The 16,445-nt window shown below is 31.4% G+C and overlaps 1 protein-coding gene across 1 annotated transcript; it reads right to left on the bottom strand.

Annotated features, from left to right (window-relative positions):
- Nucleotides 1-7,140: 7,140 nt before the first annotated feature.
- On the bottom strand, nt 7,141-8,345 carry LOC143233425 (proteasome subunit alpha type-2). Its single transcript, XM_076469633.1, has one exon. It carries the CDS (start codon nt 8,244-8,246, stop codon nt 7,539-7,541), a length of 708 nt encoding a protein of 235 aa, XP_076325748.1. The 5' UTR covers nt 8,247-8,345; the 3' UTR covers nt 7,141-7,538.
- Nucleotides 8,346-16,445: the final 8,100 nt, after the last annotated feature.

Genomic DNA, 16,445 nt, shown 5'->3' with positions numbered 1-16,445 from the left:
TTTTAAATATACAAACATAAACTTTATTCTGTGGAAATTTTCAGATGTAGATTGTTGTCATTAGACTGATGCCACAAGGTAAATAACTGTGCAATAACTTTATAATTTACTAAATTGGTGAACTGTTTCAGTGTAATCACACAACTGTTGGACTCAATAATTATTTTAAGTTCATAGTAGAAAATGTATCATGAAACTGTTTGTAGTTATAAATTTGCATGTTTTCCAAGAACTATTGGTTTGGGCCTTTTAATTCCTACAACACTTAACGTTAATGAAGTTATAGTTCTGGTGACTGTTTAACAACTGGGAATGGCATCTTAATAGCCAAAGTAGGGGCTGGCATACAACCCAAATTAAATCAAAGACCACAATGTAAGCATTAATATGTGGACTTAGATTTTATGCTAAATAAAAAAAATTTCAGGAGGTACAGAAATCCAAGCTTTAGTTAATGGTGTTTTAAATGGTAAACTCCTGCACAGATACTGATAGCAGGTATTTAATTTCAACTGAATCATATTCTCTCCAAGTTATAATAATGATTATGTAAAAACTTTAACTGTTGTGAAATGAAGTATTTGGAGACATTAATACAGAAAGAAAACAGTAGTGACAAGTGAAAAACCATGTTGGCTCACAAAGTGAATAAAAGGAACAAAATTAAAGAAAAGAATAATAAATTTAAGCAATTTAAATTGACTTGTATGGCATGAGATTAGAAGATTATAGAATATCAAGAAGGTTGGTGAAACAGGAAATTAGGACAACAAAAAGCATGTATGAGAAAAGGTTGGAAAAAGTAAAAATTAACACTAAGGATTTCCTTAAATACATTGATGGTACACGAAATGTTAGAATGGTGTTAGGATCCTTGAGGGGTGATAAAAGAAGGCTAGTATCTGATGATTATGAGATGGTTATTATATTTTGCTCTTTCTTCAGTTTTTACTAATTAAGATTTAAGCAGTGTTCTACATCTTTAACAGTTGATAAATGGAAACAAGATCAAACAGGATGATTACATTAATTCTGAACTTGTCAAGAAAAAAAATTGGGAAGTTTAAAAAACAATAAGACTCCTTGGACAGATAATGTTTCCACAAGAGTTTTGAAGGAGACTGGGTAAATGTGCCACTTACTACTATTTTCTGTCAGTTCTTAGATAGTTGGCAAATACCAGAAAATTTGAAGATAGTTAATGTAACTCCTCTTTTCAAGAAAGGTTATAAAAATCTTCCCAGTGATTATGGACCCATTAGTTTTACATTAGTTGTAGAAAAACCTTTGGAAAGTTTATTAAAAGAGGCTTTGCAAAGTTACTTAACAAATTTAGAATTTTATTGGATAATCAACATGGTTTCACTATGGGAAAATCTTGCCTTAGAAATCTTTTGACATTCTTTGGAAAGGGTACTGCTTATGTAGATGAGGGTAATGATGTAGATTTGGTGTATTTAGATTTTTAGAAAGCATTTGACAAGATACCACATGAAAGGCTTGTAAAATAAATTGTCTGTGTAGATGTGGGAATAAGTTAGCAAATTGCATAGAAAAGAGGAAGGAAAAAGAAAGCAAGAGGTTGTTACAAATAGACTTCAGTCAAACTGTATTAATGTCATAAGTGGGGTACTTCAGGGTTCTGTCTTAGGACCTTTGTTCTTTTTGATTTACATCAATAACATAGATGAAGGAATAGTCAATAAGTTACTTAAATTTACAGATGATATTAAGGTCTTATGTGTTGCTAGAAATGAAGGGGAGGCTGCTGCTTTTCAAAAGGATTTAGATAATTTATTGAGTTGAGCAAATAAATAGCAGATCGGTTTTAAGTATAATAAATGCAAGATGATGCATGCAGGATATCACAACTTGAATTATAAGTGAAAGTTGGATAGGAATAACCTTAAAAGTGTCACAAAAGAAAGGGATCTTGATGCAATAGCCAATCAGTCTCAACAGCCATCCAAGCAGTATGCTGTTGCTAATTGCAAAGCTAAACTAAAGAAATATTAAATACAAGTCCAATGAGGTTATAAGTTCACTGTACAGGTCACTGTTTAGACCACAATTGGAATATTGTAATCAGTTTTGGGATCCCTACCTTAGAAAAAACATTGAATTGTTGGAAAGAGTTCAGAGAAAGGTTTCTAAAATGGTGCCTGGGATGGACGGGTTTCTATATCAGAGAGGCTTAAATCTCTCAAATTGTTATCTCTTGAAAAAAAAAAAGTTAGGGGGAATCTAATTGGGGTGTTTTGTTTGTAAAGGAATTGATAATGCTGATGAATCATCTTTTTTCATATTTAACACTGAGAGTAGTAGGACTAGGGGACAAAAGTATAAATTTATGGCAGGGTAGAAGTTATCTTCAGCTAAGAAAGTTTTATTTTTCTAACAGGGTGGTTGGTATTTGGAATGGGTTGCCTTCAGATGTAATGGAAGCAGTGAATTTAAGAGTTTAAGAAAAAGGTTGATGAGTACATGAATGATAAGGGCTGACTAAGTTTTCTAAGTAAATTTAGAGTGTGTAATAGCCAAGATGGACCAATAGGTCCCATGTCATCACAAAACATTATGTTGTGAGTAATTCAATAGATGAAGAAATTAAAAAAAAAAAAAAACAATTTTGGTATACCAACTAATTTTGTGTTCTTATAGAATTTAGAGAATAAAATATTTTGAAAATAAACTTTATGATGAAATACATCATTAGATCTGTAATACATTAACTTTCACAGGGACTAACTGCATCAAGTGTCTTCTGATCTGATTCTCTTACAGGAATAACAATACTCTTTTAATTATTACATGAAATTATTCTTAAACCTGCTCACTAGCCAACTGATGTATTAGGTACCAATCACTGTGTCATAAACTCAAGAGTTTATTGCCATATTTAAAAGTGCTGAGGACTGGGAGAGCAGAAAATTACCTATAACTTTACACAGGTTTTGCATATACATGTTTACCAAATTTCCATCTGGTGTTTCTCCAGCTTTCACTTTTACATAAGAACTCTTATCCAAAAAATTCCCAGTTTTGATTGTGGATAACAGGTTTGTGTAATTTTATTGGCCAAGAATTCCTCAAGACCTCTTTTAAGTTTAAAATTAATTTTTACTTTTTCATTCATGTGGGCACTATTTGGCTTTTGTCTATAATTTAACTAAATATTTAAGCATTTGTTTAAGTTTACCATTAAGTGAATACTTTGTAACTGGCCTCACGTGACAGTGAAATACAGGTTTGTATTTATAGCACAGTTTGGTATTGTTAGTAAGGTTAAGTCGAGAGTTAATTTTTAATTCTTATGTTGCATTTTAACATGGAGATACTCTCTGTTTGTAATTCTTTTTATATGTTAAACTAAATTAGAGATGGAGGCATGAGTACTAGGAAAGGCCTGTTATTTAAGTCATTGTTACTCTGTAAAGTCACACAACTGTTTATTTTCAATATATGTAGATTAACACAATCTCTTCGTTACATTGTGTAATGGTGGTTTGTTGTTTTTTATAAACTGTCAATATTTCAATTAAACATTGATTTCTTGTGTAAACCTGCACATTCTTCATTACACTTGACAGAACGCACACAAGATCCATGAATCTCCTGTTCTTGTAGGCACGAATTTCTCTGCTTTGCTGGATATCAAAAAGACACTACATAATTATCTCACAGAGAAATTTAAATATTTGTATTGATAAACCAACAGTCAGTAATATCTTGATCTCAAAACATTCCTCAAGTGATTTTTCTTACTATGCCGAGGAAACCAGAAGATTATTACCCAACGATGACTTTACTACAATTTAAATAAAAGTGTAACTTTACTTCTGTGTAAATGGTTCCCCCTGAATTTAATGATTAGGGTGTTAATGTAAAACTAGTACAATGCTTCAGTAGTATTAACTGATTTATCAACATCTTATAACTTGTATTAAGTGGTTGAGATATCAAAACATAATATCTTGGCATTCATTGTTCCTACAAGAAAGCATTTTAGAAACTAAGTAACTTTCATAAAGCTGCAATATGAGTCTTGCTCTAACCCTCTTAAAAAATCCATAATTAGTTTTCATTGCATGCATCCATCTGTATTACACTTATAAAACTTCACCAGATAGTCTAAATATAAAACAGAATATGTCAACATTTCCATTCTTAATAGTTAATGAAAAGCACAATGATTAACACTGACTTCAGGTTAGTGTGGTCCATAAATGACTGATGTAACTTCTTTAGTTAGCAAGGTTACAACTGCAAACCTCGTGGTGAGTATGACAGAATACTGAACATTGTAAATAATGAGTAAGCTCTTGGTTTAAAAAATAGCTCATGATACAGTCTTAAGTGGGAAAACCATGTACATGAGCTTTCAATATCCAATAATTGAGTAATCCTACCAAACTTTGAGTTACATTTCATAAACTTATGACAGTAGGCTTAGCAAATTTTATTAACATCACACTTTATGGCAAATAGGTCTAGAAAGCACTTTTAAAATGCCTGTCTTTATTCATTAATAAAAAAAACTACAACATAAAAGTGAAAAACCAAAAAAAACTGTTAATGATGCCCCAATATTTTATTAAACATCACAGCTGTAGTGTCACATCTTTCATCAGCAAGATACTGTTAGAGCTGGGACCTGCAAATTCTGTAATATTCACTTTTCCATCTCACTGTCCAAATAATATCCAAAGTTATATTTATTTATAATTCTAAAAACTAGACATCAAAGCTATTGGAGAGCACAATGTTTGTTTTTTACTCTTTAAACAGTTGCAACTAATATACAGTTTTCCTGAAATAATAATCTTCTTGTGAACAATCCATACTATTTATTACAGTCTTTAAACTAATTATACTTGATAAATATAAAGATTTATATTTTAGAACAATCAAAGTTAACAGCGTACAAGTGCTGGGCTTTTGAACATAACAAGTATATTAAAATTACTTACAGAAATATTTAGTAGGAGTTTCACATCAGTAATTGAAGTTTACTATTATACTACTTTTACTCACAAGCTATAGTTTTGAAAAAAATAATGTTCAAAGAAAAATCATAATGAATGCTTCAGTTTTCAAAATAATATGAACAACAAGGGCCTATTAATCAGGCACTTTCCAAACATGTTCATGTAATGACAACAAATACAACAATTTCAATGTCATCTGTATTATTTCTCTTTGGTTTAACAGTCATTTGTCTTTTTTGATGCATAATTCACAAGTATAGTAACATACTGTATTTCAAAATGAAATACATTATTTTTACACTGTGTGGTACTACTACATAAAGTGGAAAGACTGTAGACCGAAGCTGTATTACTTTCTGTAATATCTTGTTTGCAAACAGAATTTGACTGGTCAAATATTTTACTTTTTCTTTGCTATTTTAACGTCTTTTGTGGTTGTTTTTAATTTTGCACAAAGCTACACAAGGGCTACCTGCACTAGCCATCTCTAATGTAAGACTACAGGGAAGGCAGCTAGTCATCACCATCCACCGTCAACTCTTGTGCTTCTCTTTTACCAATGAATAGCGGGATTGACCATCACATTATAATACCCTCACATCTGAAAGGATGAGCATGTTTGGTGTGGCAGGGATTAAAACTCACAACCCTCAGATTATGAATCGAGTGCCTTAACCATCTGGCCATGCCGGGGCAATTTTAACTTCAAACATTAAATTTTACTTACATGAATTTAAACTACAAGAAAATAAAAATGAACTAGTTTTTTGTCTAAAGCCTTCCAATAATCCAGTGGTTCACAACCAGGGGTGCTCACATTCTAGGGTGTGCGAGATAACATTTGTTTTGGCCACCTTTACCTTTATTCTTAAATAAATGATTACTGTGAGGGGTGTGAGAACATATTAAAATTTTTTTGGGGTGCAGAGCATAAAAAAGGTTGGAAACCACTGCAAGTAATCACAAAGCCAGTGTTGCATAAAGTACAGTATTTTTAACTTTGTGTATTGTAAATAAACATTATTATCAGTCATTAAACAAAATAACTTTTTTAATAATGTTCCATTATTATGAAGTTGTATTGCAAGTTTAAAAAAAAAATGATGGCTACTGGTTGTATAAAACTGAAGGGTATAAAAAGAACAGGAAACAGTCAACTCCATAGCTTTCAATAGGAAAGGAACATTAAACCCACACATTATTATACATAGTTACAAGATAAATGAAAAATAAATATTATGCTATGACAAAATGAATTTTTTTGTTTTAACTGATCTCCTTGAAATAGCAGGTCTATAATTAAGCTTAAAGTTAATTGACATTTGGTTAATGTGTGGATGTTTAACACAGGTTTTATATTATTTGAAAGGACAAAAAACAAGTGGTTAACTTGACCAACTTACAAGCCCTTTTCATAACATGTGATTGTGCTGAATAATATTGATTTCAGAGGTGTTAGGATATTTCTGTAAATTACTGAAACTGCATTTGCCGAATTGATAAAATATTGGCAGCCATTTTGTTTTGGTTTTAAAGTATACATGTTTAATGCTGGCAAAAAAGAGCTTTTGTCTTCATTTTGCTTATTGCTCATCTAATTGGCTGACAATTAAATGTTAAAACTTAAGCTGAAGATATTGTGTTGAAGTGTGAAAACATGCAAGTGTATTTAGGACTAAAAATAACTCGAAGTAAAAATTATTTTATTGCATAAACAAAAGAAAAGGTTGCTACTCTTAACTGTACTTATTTGTGATTTTACACGTGTTCAAGAATTTAAAAATAATTTTGTATATTTTAAAAATAAATTACCAACTGATACATTATTTTATAAGAAGTACCAGTACAGATTCAGAATTATTCTTAAAAAAAAAGAAAAAAGTACATGATTGTGAAGTGGCAACATTTAATTTTCGTTATTTTCTCTAAGGGTAACATCAACAAGCTGAAAGGCCTTATTTTGGTCTAATATATTTCTGTTGTATCTTGTAGCCTTTTCAAAACAATGTAATGGTAAACTGAAATTTTAAATTAGAAAAATATAACATGTAAAGTGTCACACCCACTTTTGAGGGTCATAAAAACAAGTCTTTGAATTATAAAAATCTAGCTGTATGCTTGATAAATATTACTTAACAAGAAAGATTGGTCAATTGTTCACCATTTTTCTTTTAATTTCCATTATATATACTTTACATTAGTATTTTAGCATCCATGTTTATTTAAATATCTTTACCCCTTAACATTTTTGTTTTCCAGAATAAACATTTTAAAGATATGCATCAACTGAAAAATACAACACCAATAATTAAACAGAGTATATGTATTATTGAATATTTTTCTCAATACAATATGATAGAAAACTCCCAGAGAAAAAAAAAATCAAATTCATTTAAAATTCACTTGAAAATGTAAAAGAAATAGGCAATAACTAGGTAACAATTTAATTGATACACACAAGTAACATGTAGTTAGCATTGTACAATACAATAATTAAGACTTGTAGCTGAGTTAGTTTTCTTCAAAATTAAGAAAGCTGAAACTGAGTGGTTATGAAATGTTAGCTAAATAATCCTTTACTTCAGATGGCAAAAGGCGTTGAAATCCTTTGGCATTGCAGATTCCAATTTCAATATTGTCTGCTGTCATCTGTCCCTCGAACCCTTCCTTCAATGTCAGAATCGCAGTGTGTACAGCATCTTCGAGCTCTAAATCTTCACTGTATCTTTTTTCCAAGAATGTTTTACCATTTACATGGTTTTTCCCCATAGCTGTGGCTTTCCATGCAAAATATGCTCCTGAAGGGTCACATTGAAATAAATATGGCCTGTCATCATCCCATCCAGCAATAAGTAAGGAAACACCGAATGGTCGGACTCCACCAGACTGTGTATATTCTTGCATGATATAAGCCACTCGTTGAACTAGCTGTGCTGTTGGAATTGGTTCATCGTAAGTCAGATAATACTGTTGAGCAAGTTTTCTTGCTCTCCTCACTAAGAGTCTATAATCAGGGCCCATTCCACTATAAACCATTCCTATGTGGTTTGTAATCATTTCTACTTTGTGTATACTATGCTCTTCATATAAAATAGATTTATGCTTTTTCTCTGTAGCCAGTACAACTCCATTCGAAGCTTTGATGCCAACAGAAGGGGCGCCAGCTGCAACTGCTGCAAGAGCATATTCAATCTGTACCAACTTTCCTGAAGGACTAAAAGTTGTCAAAGAGAAACTATATCTTTCAATACCTGCCATACCGATTAGTTGTACTGATAGAGTAAAAAAGAAATTCTTTACCTTTAAAAAAATTCCACTGCAATTCCACTCGCACAGTAATGACAAAGCACTAATAACGAACTTACAGTACACAGGAATTATACAGAGCCCTCTAACATCTATAAGCAATTATAAATTATACAAATTGACAGAAGTAAAAATTAAAATATACTGTGATTTAAGCAAAATGTAAAAACTCATAACTTGAAAAATTTATGGTCCATACTCTTGTATTGTTGTTTGTTGTTTACGGTAAAAAAAGTTTGTGCTTTTCAGATTGTGTAAATTCAATAATATATTTTTAATATTTTATTGAATTTATGTTTAACTGTACAGAATTTACCTAATTTCCATTTTTGGAAATTATTCGTTATTGATAATATTAACTAAATTGACAAATTAACTATTTAATAAGTCATTTAGTATCGTCACTGTATTAGTGTATTTAAATCTGCTAATTTAACAATACGTATATGAATGTGTTCGTTATGGCCAGGTGGTTAAGGCACTCGACTTCTAATCTTGGGGTACTTGGTTTGAACCTCGTCACACCAAACATGCTCTCCTTTCAGCCGTGAGGGCGTTATGATGTGACGGTCATTCCCACTATTCTTAGTTAAAGAGTAGCCCAAGAGTTGGCGGTGGGTGGTGATGACTAGCTGTTTTCCCTTTAGTCTTATACTGCTAAATTAGGGACGGCTAACGTAGGTAGCCCTCGTGTAGCTTTGCGCGAAATTCAAACCAAACCAAACGTATATGAGTTATTACAAACTTTTATTTTTTTTAAAGATTGCCATACGTATAATATTCCGTAAAAATAAGCACACAAAAATCCCAAAAAAGTATCTGTCATGATGGTAATATTCATATATAGATGAAGACAAATACAGTCAAAAGCATGCGTATATGATACGTTATTACGTTATGAAAACAGATTTAATTCTCATTGATCATGCAAAATAAGGGGTCGAGTGTACATTTTATAAAGTTATGAAACTCAAGTATAATTTTTACTTCTGATTGCAGTACGATAGAGGTAGTTAACTGTTTCAGAGACCTGATGATAAATTCTAGAGAAATATCATTAAAATAAAATAAAAACACAGTAGTTTTGGAGATAGCAGAGGAGTATTATGCGAAAAAAGATAACGTTAGAAATGTTTTTAACTTCCGTAAATGCGTCTATGAAAACATAAAAACACGTGTTTTAACGGGCTTAAAAGAACTTTCATTGTTTGTTAACTTAGAATTAAGCACAAAGCTACACAATGGGCTATCTATATCGAAAACTGATTTTTAGCGGAGTGAGTTCACAGACATTCCACTACGCAAATGGGGGGCAATAAAAAACGTATATACTAGTAGTGATAAACAAACTATCTATGGCATCGTACACCGTTACTGTGGTCCAAACAAGGGCTTTTCACGTACGTTCCGCGTTGATAGTTGCAGTGCTGTTATGTACCACCACCAGTGAGCAGTTTCTTTTCAGGCATTATGAAATATAAAATCCGACTAGATGCAGTTGGACTTAGGCGTTTTGGATAAAAATATTCTAATCAGGACAATTATTCCTGCTGTCGTCACCTTAGATATCAGACACATTCTTATATCAATCTAGGCTAAATCCAATAATACACACTATATTCACTGTCCTAGACAACTGCCAGCATCAATAGCCAAAACAGTAAACTCATTATAATCATTAAAGAAATGACCCAGTCATTACAGTTGGTATCACATAAAAACCAATAAATTAAGGCCTGTTCCATTTGGATTCACTGTTATTTGATTTTAATTATGTGTTGACTAAGAATATAGCTCTCATTAGGTATACATGGAGGTAATATACGTTCTCATATAATGGAGAACACTCTTTGTGTGGTCCCGAATAACTTTAACTGCTCAACTAGGTCATGAACATTCCTAATGAAGCACTGGCAGGTTGCTTCAATGAAGAAAGTTGCTCAATAGTTTTGAAAGTGAGAAGAACAACACTTTTTCAGCTGAATTTTTGAATTCCTGGTGAACACTTTGAATTGTGAAAATTAGTGGAGGTCTTGTGATTACATCTCCCAATATCATACATTTTAAATAAACAATAATCAAGCACCTATCTCTCCAATATCTAGGGGATATTACATGTGACACTGCTCAACAGCTTAAAAATATGGATCACAAAGCCTTATTGTTGTTTTATTCCATCTTACTATCAACAAGTGTATTAACTTAATGACAATTTAGTGGTAATCACAAAATACATTTTATTACCAAAACAACAGTACTGATAACTCAGAAAGCAAGGAAAACATCATCTTTTCAGTCACTAGTTTCCATACCAACTGGTCATAATAGTAGTGATAATTGAGTGGTTGTCACAAAATGTAATCCATAAATTTTGTTGACAAGACAATACCAACCAGTACCTAGGAAAATAAAGAGTTGCAAACTCTTTTTCAATCACTGGTTTCCCAACCAAATGATTGTCCTAGATACTGGTAATCAAGTGCTAGTCATAAAATGAAGACCATACATCTTGCTACACACACCACCATCCAATAGCATTGAAAGCAAATAATACTACTTTCTTTTAGTCAGTGACTGCATAAACAACTGTTCTCCTAACTTCTGCTCTAGCAGTTAATCTCAACCATAGTAATAAAGAGGGTGTTGTCAGCAACTTGGTTGACCACTTCAGTTATCTAGCACTTCCTCATAATACACAGCCAGATAATATCTTATGCTCCTTCCCTTTCATCAGCTAAACTGAGATGATATAATACAGTACTCTCATTTCCTGCAAATAGTTGCTCTTAATCTATTATTCTTGAACAAGCTAGTATGTGAGAGGTATGTGAACTGACATCTAACTTCAAGTGGATTTATTACATTCTGTGTTAGTAACTTTGAAATTGTTTTTAAATGCAAGTATGAAATACACATTATCTCAGAGTGAAATATATCTCTCTCTGTTTATATGTATATATAAAGACCCCAACATAATGCTATTACTGAATAAATATTTTGTTTGTGTGTTGCTGGATTCATACAGAGTCTCGCTGTATTGAAGTGCTAGTTTATGGTTGGCTACTCAGCATTTCTCTTAGACTTCTACTTTCCACGTTAACTGATTTCTTTGAATTTTATTTAGGCATTTACCTAAAGCACAATACAGAATTCAGTATAAAAAGAAAAAAAAAATATTCTGAATAACATTGCTAATTAGGTATTATTATTTATTTTCTAAACAAAATATATAGTTGTATACATGATACAACTTCACAACAGGTAACAGAACAATGACTAACTAGGAAAATATTTTTTGAAGAATGTTAGCAAACATCAATCCAGCTATATAAATAATGCTATAACTCACTGATATTCTTCATATGATTTTAAATGGACTATTTAACTGCAAAAGTACCTTTAATTGTTAATATTACCATTAATGCAATGTATTGAAAAAACTTGAGTTACCTTCTATCACATTTTATGCACTCAGTGTTTTGACAGTCCAATTCATATTTATCTGTATAAATATTAATTTTGATTCTAAGATGGTTCTGTACCAAAATTAAGTAATGCTTAAAATCAAGTAAAATAACTGGTTTAAAGGAAGTAAAATAACTGTTTTAAAGGAAGTAAAAAACTTACACAATCTGTACAAATTTAATTAAATATTTAAAAACATGCCAAATTATTTATTCTGGTTTTAAAATTGTGAATGTGGTATATTCACATTAAAAAAATACTTTTTTTGGGTTTTATCCAGAAAAAAAATTACAAAAGTTCTCACTTGAAAACATTTATTTTTATGTTATGTAAAAGTAAATAATTCTTTAGGTGCACATATGCTGCTGATGTCAGCATAAAAGCTCTTTTGATAATTAACAAAAGCAACTCTTGCAAAAAAAAGAAAGTTATTTCATTTCAAGATGCAGCTCTATTAAAACACTTGAATATTTTACTTAAGGCAAAGTAAACAGTTTTATTAAAGTGTATTAAGTAATAAATCTGCAGCTTTGAACCTCAGATGAAACTAGTTTGCTTCCATTTAAAAAACTTATTGGGGTCATTGCCTGATATATAAATTAAAAAAAAAAAGAGAGAGAGTAGCAAATCTAAAACTATATACATGGTTCCAAAAGCATGTGTTTTTTTTTTAAATAGCAAAACCATTTTGGGCTATCTGCTGTGTCCACCAAGTGGAATCAAACTCTTGATTTTAGCATTGCAAATCTGAAAACTTAGTGCTGCTCCAGTGGAGGACAATTCCAGGAGCATCTGTATTCTTTATACAGTACACATGTACATAAAATAAGCCTTTACAAGTAAATACCACAGTAAGTTTGAATAGTTTTTAAGCATAATTGACATTTAGTAACTTAATATTAACACTTACATAAAATTTATAACTTTTCACAAAGTAATCAGTCTTATACTCTTCATTTTCATGAACCCTTAGAGTTCAGCTTAAAAACATCATGGGATGCACTTGTCTTCTTAACAATTAATCAACTGCATTATGTTTACTGTGAGCTACTATACTTCCTTGTGTGTTAATTTAAAGCTGCAACAAGCACAGGCTTTAATATGTCAAAGTGAAACAAACTGTTAAAATTGGGATTAGACCCTTAAAAAGATACTTAAGGTAGGGATTTTGTTAAAGATTATGAGTTGTGTTTTTATATGTTCCAATATTTCTCATAAAATGCTCAGAAAGAGGAATGTTGCTAACATTCTTTCTTGTGAAAACAGAAGAAAAAGCATAAATCTGCATCTTGTAGATATTGATCTCTTGATGGTAAAGAAAATAATTGAAAAATTAAAAATAAAGCATTGTGTCCTGACAGTAATTTTCCTGAAGGTTTTATGGGTGGTCAAATTTCAGATGAAAGTTACTCTTGAATTTTCAGTAGGCTGATAAATGATGAGCAGGAACCTGAGATTGAAGAGTTTCTAATATTGCAACTGTTTTTAAAGTGAGTGATAAGGTGCTGTGTAAATTACAAACCAGTTGGCTTTACTTCTCTAGTGGAAATAATTCTAGACAGACTGAAATGAAAAGTTTCACAAAATGAAACAGTGAAGTATCATATTATAAAAGAAAGCCTACATGGATTTACTAAAGAGAAAAACTTGCTTTACTAACCTGTTGTTTTCCATTGCAAGGATATTATTTATTCTCTGGATTACTGAAATACTGTACAAAGTTTAAGACTTTTGATAAGGCACAACAAGAAAGATTTACTATGAATATAAATTCAGTTAAGGTTAGGAGAAAAAATACAGTTAACTGAATATCAGGCAGTTGGGTTAGAGAAAGGAAAATTTTTTTTTTAATGGAATTCACTGAAACTGGACACTTGTTATCTGTCTTAGGGTTTAGGTGCTTGGTTTTTGCTGTTTACAGTATATTCCCTAATATTCCTATGGAATTTAATCAATGTAAAATTTATTGAATGCCTTTAAACTATTTGATATTTCTAGTTGTACTAAGGATGTTAAAGTAGTATGAATGACTTGAATCAATTAGTAATCTGAACAAATAATTTCAAATAATCTTAATTAGATGCATCGCATTTCAGTTATCATAACCAAGTACACATTTAATATAGATTAAAACCCACTGAATAGTGAGTTAAGAAAAAAATACTTGGTATAAAGATCAATATGTCATTTATGCCATTAAGACAATGGCTGCAATAGAATATTTGGATGTATTTTAATAAATGCTGATAAGAAGTAAAACAGATAATTGTTGCCATATAAATCAGTTGTTAGATATTGAGTGGAATATGGTGTAAAGTTTTGGTGTCCTTATTTAAGAAATAATACTGATTTCTTTTGGAAATGGTTCTGAGGAGGGTTACTAGAATGATTCTAAAGATGGAAGAGTTACTTTATGAGAATAAAGTACATTTATTAGGACAAGAAAGGTATTGTTCATTTGAGGCACCCTGGGATATGTTTAGAAAGTATCCATTGCAGTTTTAAGCACTTTGGAAAGTTATTGTATGTTAAATAGGTAAATGCCAAGCAGTGGAGACTAGTTTGTTTTTTTTAATTTTGGACAAAGCTACTTGAGGGGCATCTGTGCTAGCCATCCCTAATTTATCAGTATAAGACTCGAGGGAAGGCAATTAGTCATCACTACCCACTACCAACTCTTGGACTACTCTTTTACCAATGGATAATGGAATTAACTGTCAGAAAGGGCAAGTATGTTTCGTGTGATGGGGATTTGAACCAGTGACCATTAAATTATGAGTTGAATGTCTTAACCACCTGATCATGCCAGGCCTATGGAGACTAGAAGTCATTGAATAAGTCCTTAATTCTTTAATCATTTCAGTGCACTTGAATATATGGTAATATTTTTTTTTTTACATTTACTTATGACGTTTGCAAGACTGTTTGAATAACTAACAATAGAAGAGCTTCTAATTTCTTTAGGCTGTATTACAAATAAACAGAATGAGAAGAAATAAGTTTAAAATACGGAAAAAAAGTAGTTTTATTTTCCTGACAGGGTAATGAACTTGTGGAATTAAGTATATTGGTGGTAATACATGGTAGCATCTACACAAGGGTAATTCACAATTTTGTGAAGAAATTAAGAGGAGATTTCAATGGTTTTTTAAGTGGTTGGTATGGATTGCCTTGAAGGATCAAATGGTTCTTTGTTGTCTACACATTAACTTTCTTAAATACTCATATTCTAGCACCTGACATGCTTATAGTGATGCCATGAGATTCTTGAACTGTAATGGAAGCATTTCTAAGCAATTTCCAAACTGTTTGCCTCCTATTCAGTCATAAACAAGCAACGTGGCTATTGCCTTGTTGTCTATTAATATAGTTTTGGCAATGCTTCTAGCATTCAGATTTGTTCAAAATTACCTATTTTATATAAAGTAATAAAGTGTAACCTAAAACATTCAATTTAAAAATATCAAGCCAACATAAATCTTTAGCACAGCCATTTCAGCTACACTATTCGTCTAGATAATATAGATGATCAGAAAGCACTGAACAATTTTACAAACCGGATGAAATTAGCATGGATAAATATTTCTGTTCACAAAGTAAAGACCAATAAAAGAATCTGTTTGTGACTGGGTTTAAAAGTTTTACTTCAAACAATTCTATCATCTGCTATCAAATGCTTATTTAGAGACTGAGTCATGAAAAAAAAGTACTCAAGTGGATTCAGTATTGATCTGTGCCAATGTAATTACTGCAAATTAACTTCTTTTATTCAGTAGCCTTAGTTGCAAAAAACTGTCAAGAACTTTAATAAAATATTGTAATACAAGTCACACTGTTTAAAAATCTATTGAATCTAATGTACTTCTCATTGTTTACCCATCAGCTTTCCTTAGACATAACATAAATTTTTTTTATACATCATTTTGAATATAACAAAATGCATAACAAAAGAATAAATCTACAAGTATTAAAATAATTCCAGGGTTTGGTTTGTTTGTTTTGAATTTTGTGCAAAGCTACACAACGGATATCTGCACTAGCCATCTCTAATTTAGCAGTGTAAGACTAGAGGGAAGGCAGGTAGTCATCACCACCCACCACAAACTCTTGGGCTACTCTTACCAATGATTAATGAGATTGACTGTCACATTATAACACCCCAACAACTGATAGGGCAAGCACGTTTTGTGTGACAGGGATTTGAACCCGCGACCCTTGGATTACAAGTCGAGTGCCTTAACCACCTGGCCTTAATTCCAGTGAATATGTTTAACAGTTTTAACTGAGTAAGAGAAATTAAACTATTAATAAATAAAAAATGCCCATATTCACTAAAATAAACTAAAAAGTAAAAAAAGCTATGGTTAAGGCTAAATTCAATAATGTATGGGTGTCTGTACATGAGTATGACCTAAAAAGGTCAAAATGTTGTTCTGTACTTTATTTTAAAGTTTTAATACTCATACCAGCCATCTTGAGAATACAATTTTATTTCAAGTGGGTTTCTCGTCATAACATACATGTAGGTGTTTTAAAGTATCATCCAATTACCTCAGCTTTCTGATAAGTACCAATAATTTAATTTAGGTTGAATGAGGGCATGATCATAGGGAGTAAAAGAAGGACTTCTTACAGTTCTTGAACATATAATGTGTTTATTTTTCAAATTTGTGCAATGCTACATAA

Source organism: Tachypleus tridentatus, chromosome 12 (assembly GCF_004210375.1).
Source record: "Tachypleus tridentatus isolate NWPU-2018 chromosome 12, ASM421037v1, whole genome shotgun sequence".
Classification (NCBI taxonomy): Eukaryota; Metazoa; Arthropoda; class Merostomata; order Xiphosura; family Limulidae; genus Tachypleus; species Tachypleus tridentatus.
This window is presented reverse-complemented; position numbering and strand designations above follow the sequence as displayed.